Here is a 19,812-nt window from a genome sequence, read left to right on the forward strand (position 1 = left end):
ACGAGGCAAGCACTCTACCACTGAGCCACAATTCCGGCCCTCATGTGCTTTTAAGGGCTCATGTGATCACACTGGGCACTCAGGATGAACTCCCTATTTTAAGGCCAGTTGATTAGTAACCTTAATTCTATTTGCAGGGCAGCACCTGGATTAAATAATCAGCAGATAGGAATCTTCAGGACACAGTTCTAGAGTTCTGCCTACCACAGTTACTTCTATAACAAATCACTTCTACAATAAATCTCTTAATTTTTCAGCATTCTGACTCCAGTTTAATTGTTCATACTTTCAGCTATGCAAAGTAAAAATGATTACCAGAAAAAGTAGCATAGTATAACTGACATTTTATGCTTTTTAAAGTTGATTCTGTGCTAATGTTGTCTTTTATACTAAAGACCTTTTTTAAAACATATTTGTATCTTTAATACAAAGTTAAAAAAGACATCCTTTTTATTTACTATTTATTTTTTTGAGTCAGGGTCTCACTGTTTCTCACTTCAGGCTAGACTTGAACTCCTAGGCTCAAGGGACCCTCCCATCTCAGCTTCCCAAGTAGCTGGTGTGCTTCACCATACCTGGTTCATTAATAATTTTTTAAACAAAAAAATTTTTTTTTTATTCTGGAACATTTATCTTTGATATAAAAATCAGACCTTTGTTTTTTGTGGTCTTGATATTTTGGGTTAATGTTTACAACTCTGCTTTCTTTTGAAATGTAGCTTTTTCCCAGATTTGTTTTTATTATATTCTGGTTTGTAGAATATATTTCTTGTAAATATGTGGATATACATTGGTGAAAATTCCATCCAGATATTTTGGAAGAGAATTATTTTGGGTCTCTAAGCATTAAGAAACTTGGTATTATTATAAGGAAGACAGATTTTTACTACAATTCTGGGGCCAAAAGGTGAAGTCCATGTATTTTTATTTTTAGATTATCATTATTGGAGTAATATCTTAACGCGTATATGATAAAATTATCAGTTTAATACAATTGATAACAGATATGCATTAGAGCACAGTGCTATAGCTAATATGTTGTTATTCATGTATCCCAGTTATATGTTACGTTCAAACAATATATTTGAGTTGGGATATAATTTGATTCCAGTGTTGTTCTATCAAAATTAATTGCTCAGATATTGTCTGTGTGACAAATCAATATCTTCTGCTATATATTATTTCTAATTAAAATTTTTAAAACTTTTAAATTTTGTCTAGTTTTTCTTGGTGCTTTATAATTATACTTACTAGTGGAATTCACTGTGACATATTCATACATGCACAACATAATTTGATCATTCTCATCTCCCAGTACTTCCCCTTTCCCTTTCCTTCCCCCTCCCTAATCCTCTTCCTCTATACTACTGGTCTCCCTTCTATTATTAGTACATTGTAATTGTGTATAAAAGTGGGATTCATTATGGTATATGAATATATATAGTAGATGGACATAGCATAATTTGATCAATTTTGTTCCCTAGTAATTTCCTGTTCCTTTCTCTCCTCTGTCTTCTTAGTTCCCTTCCTCTACCCTATTGTTCTTTTTTCTTGAGATTGTTTTTTTCCTTTTTTCTTTTCCCCCCCTCCCCTCTGGCTTCCACATAGGAGAGAAAACACTCAACTCTTGACTTTCTTAATCTGGCTTCTTTCACTTAGCATGATGTTCTCCAATTCCATTTACCAGCAAATGATATAATTTTATTCTTTATGACTGAGTAAAAACTCCATTGTGTATGTATACCACATTTTCTTTATCCATTTGTCTAACAAGTACTTATGAATCCATAATTTGGCTATTTTATTATTTCTTTAAAGCATTCATTGAATAACATTTCTACACCTGCGTTCAGAGTCCCATCCTGATAATTGGCAACTTTTCTTCCTTCTTCTATGTTAAAGAATGGTACTGTTATTAAAGCGATGGAAGGTAACCATACCTCTGAGTTAGCCCTTTACCTTTGCAAAAACGTGCTAGTCATGGTTCTGTCAGGTAGGTAGGGTAAGAGTTGTCATGCCCATGGTTTGGTTTACTTATAGGCCAAGGTGTCCTGGTTCACAGCCATGCCAGGAGCTTTTACATGTTGTTTCATTTAATTTTTTTAATGCGTTGGTTACCTTCCATCCCCAACCTCCTTAATTTTCTTCACAGCATATATTACTGAAATCATTTAATTACTTTCTTGTATAATGATTATCTCTCCCATAGGCCCTAGATTCAGAGATTTTGTAGCACTGATGCCTAGAATAGTACTGGCATCAGGTATTCATATCTTAGCCAGTGTTACATAGGTAGTAATTAGCATGGTCAAGGTTAGAACTCCTTGGGCTGGGGTTATGGCTCAGCGGTAGAGCACTTGCCTAGCATGCGTGAGGCACTGAATTTGATCCTCAGCACCACATAAAAATAAATAAATAAAGGTATTGTGTCCAATTACAACTAAAAAACAATTTAAAAAAATTAGAGCTCCTATACTGTTTATTGCAAATCTGTAGGCCATTTCAGTATAATTAGTTCTTAGGCAGTGTTTTTATAATTTGTTGAAGAAGTGTTTTTATTAGGACTTATGCTCAGTTTTTTGAGGCCTACAAACTATGGATTGATTGATTGTGGATGGTTGCTTTGGCCTCACTGGAACTGAGATAAATCTTTGTTGGTTTACTTAACGTGGATGCAACATTATGGGCTATTTCTTGACAATGATGTGATCACCTATTTTAAAGTCTGGTGAGGAGAAGCTCTTTGTTAATTCATATGATTTGTAAAGTTTCATAAGACACTTAGAATAAGATGTTCTGTGATAGCTCTGGCCATGGATGAAAGCATTTCACGTGGCCCTTTCAAGTCCTAGTCTGCTTAAGCTCCAGAGAATGCAGCGAGACATCTGCTGCACAGGCATTTGAGGGGTTGAGGAGTGTGGGGTGTAGATGGACTCCAGATAGAGGCTTATCAAAATGCCATCTGCATCTAGAGGCAGTACTTCTTTTCAAAAACATTTGTAAAGAAGTTTTGTTTTTCAGGTCTGCTTTTTATTTAAAAAAAATTGTGTACTATGTTTTATTCATCACCTATCTCCTAGTCTCCAGTGTTTGTGTAATGCTTAAGCACATGGTATCTTTTCAGTACATGTTAGAAGTGTTACATTTAGAGTATATTTAATGTTTGCATAAAGCATCTTCTACAGATGTGGACTGAATTTTTTTAAATGATTTAAGACTAAAGGTAATAAGAATAATAAAGAATAGCAGTCTGGAGTTTTAAAAATATTTTGTTTCAGAACTTCTTCCCTTTTTTATAGCTTTATTAATGTTTCATATGTTTATTAATGTTTCATATAAGCTTTATATATTTAAAGTGTTGTACAGTTTAATGAATTTTGACACATTTTTACATCCTTGAAACTGTTGCCAGTGTTAAGGTAGAGAACCCCATGTCTTTCTCCCTTCCCATATAAGTTTAACATAAATGCACTGTATGGTTGGACCCAGCCATTTCTCTTCTGAGTGGTACCAGAGAGAGATGAATACATGTCAGCTTTAAGACTTACACAGGAATGTTTGTAAGACCTCTGTTCATAATAACCTCAAACCAGAAACAACCTAAATGTGCATCAGCAAGTGAATGAATAAACAAGTTGTGATATATCCATACAATGGAATATATTTAGTAATAAAAAGAAATGAACTATTAGATTGAAGACTGCCTTTTTTGTTGAACATGTTTTTTGCTTGACTTTTGTTTTTATTCTCTTAAGATGTTCCCTAAAATGAAGGAAACTAATCTAATATTAACTGATTTGTTACTGATGAGTCATAAATGGTTGTAAGTTATATTTGGGTAATCAAATATTCCTTAAAGAATTTATGATTCTTCATGGTGGGGTGAATCAGAATAGTGGGAGTAGAATGAAGAAGAAAGAAAAAGCCTTCAGATTTGCTGCTGCACAAGTAGGATTTTTTCAAGTCTGGTTTATGAACAATAAAAGTTAGTTTTTGGGGGACCTGCACCCCTTCTGCAGCCTTGCTCAGCTCCTGGGGAGGCGCCTCCCCTGTGCCTTCAGGGACAGCAGCCTTGGCCGACAGACAGCAGCCCATGCTTTACAGTTCTAAGTAGGTCCTTAATCATGTGTCCTTAACCACGCAGAGTTGTTTGCCTGAGCAAGTTATTCTTTAGGAACCAACTGTTAATTTTTGTTAGACTCTGGTTACAAAATCAAAAAACTTTTGAGTAATATGCCCCAACTTTATTTGATTGTATTCTTTTTTCTTTACAGAACAGTAAGTTTTGTTGTTGTTGTTGTTGTTTTAAGTTTTTGTTTGGAACATATAGCTTTCTCTGAATCTTAAACAATTTTTTAGAAATATTTTGTTAAAAATGTGTTCATTATTATTTTTAGCTAATACTAACCTCTTGCTTACTAAGTAGCAAATGTTGTTCCAAGTTCAAAGATTAGCACATTTAATCCACACAACAGTCCTGGTGGTGAGTCTGATATTATCCTTTTTTTTTAAGGGAATGGGGTGAACAGAGAGGATGAGTAATTTGCCTAAGGTCACACAACACAGATAGTCTGGTTCTAGATTGTATTGCTGTCTTCTGCATGGCGGTGAATACAGGTGATAAATTAGATTTGATAATGATTTTCTTGTGTAAGTCCAGGTGATTAATTTTATAGAAATTTTTCTATAATTTTATAGAAAATTAAAACTTCATCATTGTATAAAGTGTGAGTGAACAGGGTTGCAATAAACTTATGAGGACAGCAAACTTACCACTTCCTCTACTTAGAAGCTAGGAAAATGATGTCACATTAAAACCCTGCTGTAATTTTACAATAAAGAGGGTTTTTTTTTAAGTTTTCATTTTATTTGATTTATTTATGCCTTTCAATTTCTTCTTAGGCATATTACACCTGAAAAATTTTATGTGGAAGCTTGTGATGATGGAGCAGATGACGTACTTACCATTGACCGTGTGTCCACAGAGGTCACCCTTGCAGGTATTGTATAGCTTGAAGTGCCTGAGAAAGATTTTATACTAAATTACAGTCATTAAAATGTTACTCAGAGTTATTTCAGTGTGTGGATCCCTGTATATTTTGGTTTTGCTTCTCTGGATTGTAAAAAACAATTTTTTTTCAGTTTTGTGGGACACTGATTTATAAGTAGATTAATGCAAAATAATTTGGTGATAAATTAATGTATCATGTGGTTTTACAATTAGAATTTCATATTTCATTGGCTTAAAGATTTTAATTTACCTCCAGATAGATTCCATGTTCTTGTTAAAGTATAATATTTGAATAACCTTAGAGCAGGCATTCAGTTAATGTTCTTCGCATAAAGTGAAAAATATGAGAATGTTTTCAGTGAGTTAGTGAACTATAAGAAATGTGTGACTATAAAATTTCCATTTCTTTGGTTATTTGATTATTTTGGTAAGTACCATGCACAGTTTTCCTTTGATCAAATGGAATTAGAGTTCTTTGATAATTTGGCATTTTGTAGTTGTTGCTTGGTGACTGTTCTCAAGATAGCTGATTGGTTTTAGCCAATGTTTGTATACCTCTCCTAAAGTTCATTTACACTACTGCTCCTTTTTGCCATAGTGATATAAGCTCATGTTTTATAAGAGCTTTCAAATGGGTGTGTTTTCAGTTTTTTTTTTTTTTTGTGTGTGTGTGTGTGTGATACTGGTGATAGAATTCAGGGGCACTCAACCACTGAGCCACATCTCCATCCCAATTTTGTATTTTTATTCAGTGACAGGGTCTCAGTCAGTTGCTTAGCATCTTACTTTTGCTGAGGCTGGCCTTGAACTCTCAATCCTCCTGCCTCAGCCTCCTGAGTCGCTGGAATTACAGGCATGTGCCACTATGCCTGGCACCACTTGAATTTCCTTCCCTTTTTTTTTTTTTTTTTTGGTGGTTCTGGGTATTGAACCCAGGCCTTGTGCATGTGTTGACCTTCCGTTGACATGTTATGTGTAAGTGGAGAGTGTAGACCCATTTGAGTAGACTGAAAGCTACTGGTTTAAATGTGAAGACGATGATGATACCAGCAGTCATCAGTGGGCACAGTGCTTTGAGCAATCAGTAGTGATGAGGGCTGACTCACTCACAGTTTCTCAGTGTTTCATTTTACCAGTAGCTTTGCAAACTGTGGTCACGGAAAGAAGGGTTTTTTTTTCCTTCCTTGGGAAACTATCATATATGCTAGGACTTATCACAGTTTTATTGCTGTCATCCTCCAGTTAATATAATTTACAGCTTTATCAGTAGTACATTTGAGTTTACCAGATAATCTCAATATATTCAGAATTTACTCAGAGCTATTCATTCATGCACAGGCATTTCTATTTTTCATGTTGTAATTGTGGCACAGATAGCTAAGAATTACAGGCATGTGCTACCATGCCTGGCAATACTTGAATTCCTTCTTTTTTTTTTTTTTTTGGTGGTTCTGGGGATTGAACCCAGGCCTTGTGCTTGTGTTCACCTTCCATTGACATGTTACGTGTAAGTAGAGAGTGTATTGGATTATTAAGAGATAGACAAGTGAATTTTAGACCTTTTCTGGAGTTACTTTATTCAGAGTAACAGAATTACTGGTATGACTGCCTTTAAGAACTAGGCCTTGGGTTTATGGCAATATTTTAAAAATGGCTTTCAGGATGATAAGTTGCAATTTAGGAAAGCTTTCTGCCCTTTTTTTTTTTTTTTTTTTTTTTAATTTGGGAAACCTTGGGTTAAGCAGTGGAAAAGTTTTTTATTTTATTTTTAATTACAGTTGGACACCATATCTTTATTTTATTTACTTATAATTATATAGTGCTGAGGATCAAACCCAGGGCCTTGCACGTGCTAGGCGAGTGCTCTACCGCTGAGCCCCAGCCCTAGCCCAGTGGAATAGTTTTCTTCTGCCTTCTCAGAGCCTTTACTTTCCTATTGTGTGTGTGACTTTCTCTGTAGGAGGGGGACTAAAGTGCCGCAGTCTGGCTGCAGCAAAATAACCAGGGGGCGACGAACAACTTGTGTACATTGATACAGCAGGAGTGGAAGCCGTTTATTGTAGGACAGGAGGGGTATATATACATTCCACACAGCTTATCTTAATTAACATAAACTAGATATAGCAGTCAACCAATAAGGAATCTCTACACTTAATGGCTCGCTGGCGTTACTTCACAAACCACTCCCTCTGCAAAATGCCAGGCGCCATCTTGACTTGTTTACAGACTCTAACACTAAAGGTAATTGGAGATGAAGCAAAATGAGCGTATTTGACTATGGGACTCTCCCTCTTCCCTTTTAAGGCACTGTGTTTTCAACTAGAGTTCTTCAAAATGCATTTGTGAAACATTAACTGCGAGTTTTAGGAATTATGTGAAGTGAATCCTGTAAGATACTCTCCAGTTAATAAGGGCATCATTGATAAAATCAAGGTCAAGAATGGTGCCTTCCTGCATACCTGTGAATTGTGGCTAGACCCAAGGAGGAAGCTTTTTCTTCCTCTTTCATCCCTTGGATCTTTGCCTTCATATCCCACATTCTTATATGTGAGCAGACAAGGCCTGCATGTATTCAGTTAGTTGCATGTTAAGATTAAAAACTTATCTGAAACCTTTACTTCCATTATTTACTTTAATTCTCTTAAAGGAGTAGGTTCTTAGTTTCTGGCAAGAGGTTGAATAAATTTGGTTGAAAATGGGCTTTAGAAATGGCCCATGACTGACCTGATGAGGAAGCTAGAACATATTACTCAACACAACACCCTACATGAGTAAAGGCCTTTATATATCATGTGTACATCTCCACCTGACGCTCTGCCACAGTGGAGGTCTGACATTAGGGCATATTGCTTTTTTAGAAAAATCATGCAAATGAATTTAGTTGAAGTAACTTGTAATCAAACTAAATTTCTATTTCTATTGGTGAGCTTTTTCTGTGTAACTTTTTTTCCTTTGTTTCTTTCTTTTAAGCCAAGAAAGATGTTCCTCCTTCAGCTGTCACAAGACCAATATTTGGTATACTGGGCACAATCCATCTGGTGGCAGGTAAGAGAAAATAAGCTAAGATCAACAAAGAAGGCAATTAGAGTGTGAAAGTATACTTCATATCATGCTTTGGGCAGTAAAGCTCTAGGCTAAGTATTTGTCATTAGTTTCCCTCTCTCTTCTCTCTCTCTCTCTCTCTCTCTTTTTTTTTTTTTTTTTTTTTTTGTGGTTCTTGGGGTGAACCCAGGGCCTTGAGTATGTGAGGCAAGCTCTCTGCCAACTGAGCCCCTGTCATTAGTTTCTAAAAATAATGCTCCTCAAATGGTTAAATTTATTAGCCTGGAGTTCCATTTTAAAAGAAAGATTTCATGTTTTATTTCAAGTAGATTTGAAATCTGTCATCATTTATACATTTTTCATATATTCTGAGAGTATTTAAATAAAAATTTTGTGCATTGATGGATCAGGATATTCTATATCTTCAGCCCTATCTGGATATGACATAGTGTGTATGTGTTACAGAATGTTACTTTGTTTTGAGTTATTAAAAAGGTGATTTGAGGGCTGCTCAGTGGTAGAGCACTTGCCTAGCATGTGTGAGGCCCTTGGTTCAACCTTTAAAAAAAAAAAAAGTTGATTTTTGTTCATCTAAATTCCATTTCATTATGAATTGCATTCTGCCATCATGTATAACAAATTAGAATAAATAAAGAATTTAATAAAGAAAAAATAAATTTAATTGAACTTTTAAAAAGTTGTTATTTCAGTCATTGTGCTAGATGTTGAGTTAGAAAAGAAAGTCTCTGTTCTGTTCATTCACAGTCTCATAAGAGAGCATATAAATAGTAGATTGTGACAAATTTTTGAAGAGATACATATACAGGAAAACTTCCAGTGAGGACACTTGCAGGTAGAGGATTGAACAGGCCTTGAGAGCTGATCCAGTGAGGGCTCAGTACTTAAGTAGTATGTCAGAGTTCTCAGGTTCTATCCCTAGCAACACACACACACACACACACACACACCCCAAAAAACAAAAACCAGAAGAATTAATATAATGGGAAAGGGTCTCTCTGTTTTATTTGTCTGGGGATGAGGCTGCCAGGATCATGTCGGTGTACTGTGCATGGACCACAGTGACTTCTTGATTCCCAGCAACTCATCCTTGTAATATTGCAGTAACCAGTGAGTTTACTCCCTGTCACATTTTTCTACCGTTTAGAGTGTCTCCAAGGACATAGGAATAGTATAGAGGAGATGTTGCCCTTGGGTAGCAGATTTTGTGACTGTCATACTTCAAACTACGTGCAGGAAAATGATAGACAGAGACCTGAATGCCTTAGGGGTGATGAGAGAGGAAGTGTTTTCTGTCTTTTCTTTCTTCCTTTCATCCCTCTCTTCCTTTCTGTGCTGCTCATGGAACCCAGGGGCCTCAAGTATACCAGGCAAATGTTGTACCACTGAGCCACACCCCAGTCCTCTTTCTCCATTTTCTACCTGCTAGGACCACTCCTTTGGTGACCAAAAGGTTTTGTGTTTATCTTTTTGAGAAAAAATTGACCTTTCAATGGGAATTTTTCTAATATGCTAGTCTCTGTATTCATAAGTTGTATGATTGCTTTTAAAAATGGTACTTTTGAGTAGCACATTACAATCTCATTTTCTTCTAGCCATTTAAAGTTTAAAAATAAAGACTATTACTCTGTTACTTTGGCTTTTTCTTTTCCTTTAGTGTTGTTGGGGGGTCAAACATAGGGCCTTGCACATGCTAAGCTAAATCCCCAGCCCCACTCTGTGAGACTTTTTTATTATTTATGTGTGTTTGGTCATACTTTTTTGTAGGTAATTATCTTATCGTCATTACCAAAAAGACAAAAATAGGTGAATTTTTCAATCATGTAATCTGGAGAGCAACAGATTTTGATGTCCTTTCTTATAAGAAGACAATGTTGCACTTAACTGATATTCAGGTAAGAACTGGAAGTAATTATTAATTGCAAGACCCAACAAAGTACCATGGGGCAAGGGGTTGCAGAATACAAGGTATATTTGATGAATTTCTTCTAAGCTTAATTATGAGGCAGCCTTTAGGGAAATGTCATTAGACCTATGTTTTTACCTTTCCATAGATGATATTTTAAGAAATAGTTCATGTATTTTATTGGTTTTAATGTCTTCTTTTTAAAATAATCTTTAAATTATGAAATTTCTTATAGACAGAAAAGGACAAACAAAAAATGCATCCAGATTTAACTTCATGTTTTCTGTAAAGAAGTATTAGATACTTTTGAAGTTCTGCTCATTTCATTCCCTTTTTGTGCAGAGAAAAGTTTTCTTCACTTTTACCATATGTGAATAGAAGTAGTGGGTGTATGTGCATGTATGCACGTATACACAGAATATATGCATGTATTTTCAGGCAGTCCTCTTTGCCTGATAGGAATCTATATGCACAGATGTCAGTTACCTGTCCCCCAACAACACAGTTTAAATTTTAGTTATCACAATAGATTAACTGAAGAAATAACTTTACAAAGATGAAAGTGTGAAGAAGCAAATGACAACTGTGGAAGTGAAATTGAAATTGAATGCATGCAATTGAACATAAATGGAGCACAGAAGAAATAGCTGACTATAGGCATGCTAACACTGTCTTAGAGGCTGTAGTTAGGCTGGCAGAAGTTGGAGTGAAGGCAAACTTATATATATTAATGATGAAGTGACTGTGACAAAAAGGAAGAAGAAGAAGTGATAACTTCAAAAACCTTCATGATAAATTAGAACCCTTGTGTTGTGACATTTAAACTGCAAAGTGTCAGAAACTGATTTAGACTTGGAAAGGTGTATGACAGTTTACCAAGGATGGAGTAGGTATTTTGTATCATGAGTTATATAACAGGGAAGAAGGCAAGCACTGTTAGTTTCCATTGATGAAATTTTTACAAAGAAACAAATATTTTTAATTCTTATGTTTCTAATGCTTGGAGTGTGCTAAAAATATTAGTTTTACTATTTTTTATTTCCATGTACATTTATAACTTACAATAAGAGAATTTTTAATATTTTGACAAACACTTTTAAATATCATGGAACAATCATCTTTTCTAATGAATTATTAAGATGGTTTAAGATTATTAAAGTTAAAATAGTATCATCGTTTTTACAGTTTCACCCACAGTACAAAGTGAAGATGACCTATATACAAACAGCATCTATTTTTGCTTGAAAGTGTATGTAAGACTTGGCACGAATGGCATTACTCTGTACTGGTTGAAACTTACTATTTAAAAATAATATTATGGTTAGATATTTACACCTATGAGTGTTTTCCAAAGTAATTTTATGTTATAGTGTTTGCCTTAAAAATGAAGTTGTATTTTTATATCCAAGATTACAAAAATGTTTGTTTCTGAAAGACAATATATTTTTCCAAAACACATACCTTACCTGTGATAAACCTTTAAAACAATTAGACTATAGCGCTGTCTTAAATAAGTAAAATGTGGCATGTGATTTTTATACTTTTGAGTCATGATATTTTTAAAGAAATAAAAATGGCAGTATTCATTTAATAACCCTGGAATATTTACCTGGAATGAATTCTTCCTCATTGCTGCTCTCTCTCTCTGTGTTGTCAGGCCCTGAGCTGATGTTAGCTTTGCTTGCTACATCTGCTTTGACTTTACCTTCAATTAAAAAAAAAAAAGAAAAGAAATTTAAACTCAAATTAATAATTTTTAGTATGTAGATTTGTAACTCGTGGATTAACATGTTAATCATTTGGTAATCATTAGAAATTATCCCTCATGAATTTGTATGTTTCATTTGCCAAGTGAGGCTAACCAAGCAGGGTTGTTGTGAAGATTAAAGAGAATGAATGCAGTGTCTGGCATACAGTAGGTCATAATCTAAGATGATAATGTTTTGTTAAAACAACTCTTCTACCTTTTGGAGTAAAAATTGTGAAAAGGAGTCCTGCCTAATCAGGTCATGTGATAAGACCCTGAAATATTTGTATGTTCTATGTAAGGAGCTCTCCTAGGTCCTCAGAACATAATATGCCTCCCCTTCTCTGCCCAGTCCTTGCGCTGGTGCTGCTTAGTGACACTGGATTTAACACATGTTTATTTTGTCTTATTCTCATTTTGACAGATTTCCTTTTTTCAACTATGAAACATACTGATTTCCCCCGCTTTGTTTACAGTTACAAGATAATAAAACTTTCCTTTCGATGCTGAACCATGTCTTGAGTGTGGATGGGTTTTACTTTTCAACAACATATGATTTGACCCATACTTTGCAGCGGTTGTCCAACACCAGTCCAGAATTCCAAGAAATGAGTCTCTTGGAACGGGTAAGCTTGATCTTCACTTATTTATTCTTAGTTTTCTTTTTAAAGGACATGTCTCATTCATCCATAAAAAAAATTATTTTTTAATTTATATTTCCTTTTTTTTTTCTTTTGTGGTATTAGGGATTAAGCCCAGGTTCTCACACATGCTAGGCAAGTGCTCTACCACTGAGCTATACCCTCAGCAGTATTTTGACTTTTCTTTACTCTCAGGTATATATATTAGGATCATGTGTGGCTCTTTGAAAACATACCATGTTTTAAGTGTATATCACTGTCTCAAGTTGAGGGACCTGGAATCAATACGTGAACACAACCAAGATTGAGAAGAACTGGGGTAGATGTTCAAAAGTCTAGTCTAAACACACATGTAGGCGATTAGAATTTTTGCATCAATATTACCAGACTATCAAGTGCTGACTCTCAGGTTTCAGGTCTTCCAGCATTGCATTCATTTGTAATTCCATAGATTTCAGTGGCCTGTATTGTTGGCAATATAATGAGGTTTATAAAAATCGATTTTCTAGCAATTAATGTTCTTTTGGTAGTGATATTATTTAAACATTTTTAAACTATAAAAGTAACAATTTTTTAAGAGCTTGAAAGTATTCTTTTAAGTTTTTTTGTTATTTTGCCTTTTTTTTTTTTTTTTAATTAGGCCTCAGATGATCTCAACTAGAACTTTCTGCTATTCAGGAAACTGAATAATTGCTGCTCTGATTTTTTTAAATTAACAAACCATAGATGTGTTTAGGGGGTAGCCAGAATTTAAAAAGTTGCTGTTATCTCTTAGGTTGGACCATATGAAAGTGCCAGTTATTGACCATTTTTAACCACTAAAAATGATACTTCCATATAGTTCAACCTAAATTAACATTTTAGTTGACTGATCTTTTGAGTAAAATTTTATACTCTCAATCAAGTAAAATTATAAATTCATATGTTAATTTATATATAGGATAAGCAGTCAAGAAGTTTGGCTTTTTAATAAAAGAGAGTGAAGTGTTTTTCATTGTTTATCAAACTTCTCTTGAGTGCGTGTCATGAACCAGCCACTGTATTAGCTAGTGGGGACCCAGAATGAAAAGCTGTGGCCCCTGCTCTGTGGAAGAGCATATAGTCTACTTTAGGAGGTGTGTGATAGACACATATATCTTAAATACTTTATCTTAGCTTAAAATTTCTTTATCCATCAGTGTTTTCATGTAGAAACATAGATGTTTCTTCTTCTTTTTTTTTTTTTGTACCAGAAATTTAGAGACTGATTCTCACTGAGATGCTTAAGGCCTCGCTACATTGCTTAGTCTGGCTTTGAATTTGCAATCCTGCCTCAGCCTCCTGAGTTGCTGGGATTACAGGCCACATCACCATGCTTTTCTTTTTCGTTAGTTCCTGGATTCCAGATTGTCTTGTCTTTTGTTAATCACATCCATTCAACTTTCCAGTTTGAGTCTTTTAAAGATGAACATCTTAGAACAATTTGTGAGCAGAATCCTGTAGGTTTTTTTAGTATGTTCCTTTCTAATCTTTCTTAGTTGCCACTTTCACTAATTCAGTGGCAATTTTGTTTTAGCGACTTGCCCCTTATCAATTTTTATTTCAAATCATTCAACTTCATAGAAATAGCAATTTGTTTTTAGTTTTATTTCATTAATTTAGAAAACATTTAGTTAATATGCAGTCACATCATTATGTAATGATGAATAACTAGTATGCCTGTCATAAACTAACTGGGAATATGTGTTCAGCTCTCAGTTAATGCCAAGTGTAAGGGCCATTCCCTATGAACTTTAGGTATGATTCAGCTGAGTGCTTAATACAGAGACTGCAGAGAGTTGGTCCATCTGCTGAGTCAAATAAACAGAGGTTGTTGAGGAGCTTCCTCTGTATTTGTAGTTGAGTATCCGAGTAGCCAGAGAGTTAAGTAGAGGTTGCCAGATCCTAGGCCTGTTTAGGCCAGGAAGAGTTTGGTTCTTAGATGGCAGAGAGTCACTGAAGAATGTCAAGCAGATAAGAGACAGGAGGTGAGAGAAATCCTCCTGGCAGCACTGAGGAGGATGTGTGGGAGGGCTGATGCCAACACTGGAAGAAAAGGGGGAGGCTGGTGCAGTAGTGAGGCCGGAGTCAGATATTGCTGAGAGGGATGGAGGGAGAAATGTAGAACAGAGTGTGGATTTTGAAGGAGATTTGGTACTGGACAGTTGGCTAACGGAAGGGAAAGAGAGACCCTGAGAGGACTGCCAGGCTTCTCTCAGAGGCAGACAGGAGAGGGCAGATTTAAAGGGGGAGGATGTATTCTGGTGGGAGCCACCAGATGGAGATATTGATGAGTGTAGTTTTTTTTTTTTTTTCTATAGAAACTCAACATCACAGGAGCTATTTTATTAAGTTTTAAAACTTCTCTCAGGCAGATCAGCGATTTGTATGGAATGGTCATCTTCTAAGAGAACTGTCTGCTCAGCCAGAGGTAATGTAACTAACTAAAATCTGCTTACTTGTCACAGTTTTCATTTATACATGTTATAAAAAGACTATCTAATCACTAAGGATTTGGATAAATAATTCTAATTTAACTATAACTTACACATTTTGATCATGTCTACCCTCTTGTATCACTCTGGATTGAAGAAACCTAATGTTACTGTAATCTTTGTTAGTTTTCTATCACAGTGACAAAATACTTGAGGATAAGACAGAAGTTTTATTTTGGCCCATAGTTTTAGAGGTTTCAGTCTTTAATTGCTTTTGGGCCTGTGGTGAGGCAGAACGTCATGGCAGGGAACGCATGGTAGGGCAAATCTGCTTACCTCATGGTGACCAGGAAGCAGAGAGAGAGAGAGGTGGGAGTGGGCCAGGTTCCCCATCCCCTTCAAGGGCACACTGCTAGTGACCTAACTTCTTTCCAGTAGGCCCCAACTCCTGAAGTTTCTACCACTTCATAATAGGGTCACAGATTGGTGGCTACTCCTTTAACACATGACCATTGGGGGACATTTAAAACTCAAATAATAGTACCAACAGAAGCCTTAAGTTAAAAAACATTGTTTTCTGTAAGAGAGCTGGAATGAGTCTTGGTGGATGAATAATGAAGAAATGAAGGGCTGTGACTCAGTACCCAGGCTGAGTGGAAAGCTTTGCACCTGTCTTCCTAGGGTTGTGTGAGGCCCTTCTGTCTTGGAGAGAGACATGCCCAGATGCCACCTACCTCTTTCCTTTGTTTATGCAAATGAGTATAAGGAAGAGGCCCTGCTAGAAAAACATAATATATTGATTCTAGGAAAATAGGCTTGTTTACCTTATTTCTTGACATTTGTTAGGCTTTTTTGAGAAAACTAGTTCCAAGCTACAAACAGCGTGGAATGTCTTTTCCAGGAGGAGTGAATTGGTTGTAAGCAAACACTGAGAAGGAGGGAGGTATATATTCTGCAACTTCATGTAGTTTTATTAGTTTCCAAAATTTGAGTAATCAAGCCCAAATGATTGTACTGCATATCTAATGTAATTAGAGACATTCTTTAAAATGAAAAGTTATGTGAAAGCTTACTACCATGTTATGTATGTGTATTACCTCCCTGTGTATAAATGTATTTATTTATTTCTAAGATATGTTGATTCTAAATACATTGTATATCTTCATTTCAGGTTCACCGTTTTGCTCTTCCAGTGTTACATGGTTGTATCCTTACCTGATATTACTCTCTAGTTCCTAGCAGTCTATTAAAGTATATTATAAGATAGATTTGGAGATAGTGTCATATCTGGCATGAAAAGAGTATTTGGGGATTAATGGAAATTGCTACTGATAAGAAAATTAAACTCATTGACCTGAAATCTTAGCATTGATTATGAACAACTTTTTTAAAAAGAACTCTCAGACTAAATTATTGTCTCTGTTCAAGAGTTTGGGGGCTGGTAGTTTAAAGGAAGGAATTTGTGTACTATATTTTGCATTTATTTTATATTATATCGGTGAATTGTGCAGTAGAAGTGTGAACTTGTCTGTTTAAATGAAACCATTCCTTAGTAATTAATAAAGCTAGATTCAGGGACTAGGATGATTGACAGCTTGGAGAGGAGAAATGCAATTAAAAATTTTATTTGCATTTAAAGTAATGATAGAAATGAAAATCAAGTATAAAGAATAATGCTTGGGGAAAACCATAGCACAAATGCAAATTAAGTAGTGGTTGTATAATTGTAAGCTCATTTAAAAAACATGTCCTTAGCAGAGATAAATTAATAAAAATAGGGAAGAGAAATCAAAGTGTGAAATATGATATATCAAGAACTATGTAATGTTTTGAACAACCAACAATAAAAAATTAAAAAAAAAATAGGGAAGAGAAGTGAGCTGGCTCTTGAAGGATAGGTACAGTATATGCTAATGAGTGTTTGTAATTAGGACTGTGGTGTATAGAAATTGAGGTAATATTTTTTTATCAAGTAACCCCAAGGAACTTATTGTCACAACAGTCTTATTTATTCATTATGTTAACAGGATTTTATTATTGTATTTGTTCTACTTAAAAGCAGGAAAGTAATAGAAGAAACGTTTTACATAGTTATGAAAGAATAACATTAGAAAATCTCAGGATAAAAGGCTTACCTATTTCACTTTATTTTATTTTTTTTGTACCAGGATTGAACCTGGGGGCACTTAATTACTGAGCCAAATCCACAGCCCTTTTTATTTTTCATTTTTTTATTTTGAAACAGGGTCTCACTAAGTTACTCAGGGCCTTGCTAAGTTCCTGAGGCTGGCTTTGAACTCATGATCCTCCTGCCTCCTGACCACAGGTGTATGCCACTGTGCCTGGCTCACTTTACATTTAAAGCATTAAATGAGCTTTTGTTTAATGTAAATTGGTGACTAGGAACATAGTTCCATTTTCACATAACATAGAGAGAGGTCTGCAAGTACAAAGGTCTAAGGCAAAAGCTTGGCTGGAGCAGAGTGTAGACAAGGAGAGGCAGGAGCAGTGTTCAGCTGCATTCTGTCATCAGCTGGGTGCAGATAACTAAAGAGTTTTCTGGAATAACTGTAGCTTTTACTTTCACTGTGATGAAAAATTTTGAGGAGGGTTTGAGTTTGAAAATTGGCATGGTAAGACAGTGTCACTCTGATTGTGATATAGAGAATGGGCCAAAGGTGAGCAAGGGTGGGTGGATGCAAGGAAAAATTAGGAAGAATGAGTTGGAGTCATCCAGCTGAGAAGTGACGTTGCCTAGGACCAGGGTGGAAATGTGACATTGGTGAAAGATGATCAGATTTTAGGTAACTTTTAAAGACAAAACCAACAGAATTTTCTAATATTGTACATGGTGAATGAAAAAGAGATTAGTGTGACTCTGAGGTTCTTGGCCAGAGTATGGAGGTGGGCTGGAGGTAGAAGAAGATTATCAGAGTCCATTTTGAACTGTTAAGCTTGAGGTTTCCATAGATAACCAAATAAAGATGACGAGAAGGCATTGGATCAGATGGGACTGGAGTTCAGGGAAGAAGTTCATGCTGGAGACAAATTTGAATATGTTCAGGGTATAGATGGCATTTCAAGCCATGGAACTGGATGAGGTCACCAAAGGAAGAAATGTACACAGAGAAGAGAAACAGTTATGGGAAAGGGGTGTCAGAGAGAAATGACCTGAAGGGGAAGGGAGTTCTAGATAGAGAAAAAATGTTAGATCCATGAACTGTAGTCCCCAGTGAGGATGAAGGACTTGAGAAGTGAGGATCCCAAGCAAATGTGCTAAAACAGTAGGTCCTAGGGTATTCCACACTTCAAAAATCAGAGAAAAAGGAGATGGGGTCGTAGCTCAGTGCTAGAGCGCTTGACTAGCACGTGTGAGGCCCTGGGTTTGATCCTTAGCACCACATAAAAATAAATAAATAAAATAAAGGTATTGTGTCTATCTACAACTAAAAATAGTTTTTAAAAAGTCAGAGAAATGAATATGAACCAGCAAAAGCCAGTGAGGAAGAGGAAAACCAGGTCAGAAATAGGGTCCCAGGAGCAAGCAAAGTTTCCAAGAGGGTGTGAGTAGCTGATATGCTGCTGATTAGTTAAATATGATGACTATTGGGGAAGGAGATTATGTTTTTGCTTCTCCCTAACTAAGGGATATTACCAAATTTTTAAAGATTTAGGAGAAGGAGAAGACTGCATGCTGAAGGATGCCTGTGAGTAGATGAGGTGGAGTGCTAGGCACGGGTAGAGGGCCCATCATGCTGTTAACCCACCACTGTAGAAGCCAAGCAGAGGTGTGGATATGGGTGCTGGTGGTTGTATGAATGTGGTAGGAGCATGTAGAGGACTTTTATCTTCACAGTGAAATAGGAAACCTTGTTATTGGTTGTGAGTGGACTGAGAGGAGTGTTGGAGGTGAGGAGACTGTGAAATGGACATCCTGGGGAGTAGCAGTGGGTCATGCTGGGAGTTACCTTATTGATAAGAGTAGAGATTAATTCATTCACTTTTTAAAATTATAGTGTTTGTATTTTGTTCTTGAGATATATATATATCTTGTAATCAGAGGGAAGTGATTCACAAAGTAGTCATATTTTCTGGTAGATTTAGCTCTCTAAGAGTAGGCTCATGTCTTACTCATCTTTGTGCCCTGCCTCTAAATAGATAATTTGGGTGAGTAAATGAATAATGCTGCCTTGAAATCTTCTCTGGTGTTGTGGGAGCCTAAGAAGAGCCATTAGTAAGTCTGATGATGCCAGGTAATAGGAATGAATCATTAGCGATTCATATTGCTGGGGTCAAAATGGTACCGCCATTTTGTTTGGCATTCTCTTTGTGAATTTGCCAGCCCTCCTCCTGTGTGTTCCCAATACATTCATACCAGGAGATATTTACAGACATGCTCATAGCAACATGTTAGAGCAAAACTATGAATACAAGTTCCATCAGCAGAAGAATTAGGTCTTTTGTGGCATGGTCCTTAAAGATTACACATAGCACTGCAGAGGACTAAAGTGCTTTATGCAATGTTAAGATGAATCTTGGGGACTTATAGGGAAGAAAAAAAAAGGGCTTGAAGTTTATAAATAGTGAAGGACCATTTTTATAAAACTCAAAAACAAGCTCTGTGCTTTTAACTCATGGTTGCATGTATTGAAACTAAAAAGGGGAGTGGCTCCACTTACTAAAGACTTGTGAATATTCATGGGGAACCAGAAAAATTTGCGTGTTCTATCCCTTTTTCTCTTCGGACCATTGATATTAGGGTAACAATAGTCAAATATAGAAATGATACATATATTTCTACATGTTATATTTTTTTTAATATGGTTAAGTTATTACTATGCACTCGTGTTCTATCAATGGAAAATACTTCAATTGGATTCTCATCTCCAGGAGAAGTTGTTTCAGAGCTGGCGTGCGTTATTATGTAAGAGGTGAGCTTCTTTTTGTCAGTGTGATTCAGTACCAGTTCATATCTATCTCTAATCAACATCTCT

General features: G+C 35.8%; 1 protein-coding gene across 1 annotated transcript in view; it reads left to right on the forward strand.

Annotated features, from left to right (window-relative positions):
* The window catches only part of Sacm1l (SAC1 like phosphatidylinositide phosphatase), a 53,680-nt gene that overhangs the window by 12,507 nt on the left and 21,361 nt on the right, over positions 1–19,812 (forward strand). Inside the window, exons 2-8 of the mRNA XM_027932497.2 lie at positions 4,903–5,000; positions 7,982–8,056; positions 9,839–9,966; positions 12,201–12,350; positions 14,755–14,814; positions 15,990–16,023; positions 19,648–19,749. Of these exons, the coding sequence (XP_027788298.1) occupies positions 4,903–5,000; positions 7,982–8,056; positions 9,839–9,966; positions 12,201–12,350; positions 14,755–14,814; positions 15,990–16,023; positions 19,648–19,749 (647 nt within the window). The remainder of the gene's footprint in view (positions 1–4,902; positions 5,001–7,981; positions 8,057–9,838; positions 9,967–12,200; positions 12,351–14,754; positions 14,815–15,989; positions 16,024–19,647; positions 19,750–19,812) is intronic.

Source organism: Marmota flaviventris, chromosome 1 (genome assembly GCF_047511675.1).
Source record: "Marmota flaviventris isolate mMarFla1 chromosome 1, mMarFla1.hap1, whole genome shotgun sequence".
NCBI classification, from domain to species: domain Eukaryota; kingdom Metazoa; phylum Chordata; class Mammalia; order Rodentia; family Sciuridae; genus Marmota; species Marmota flaviventris.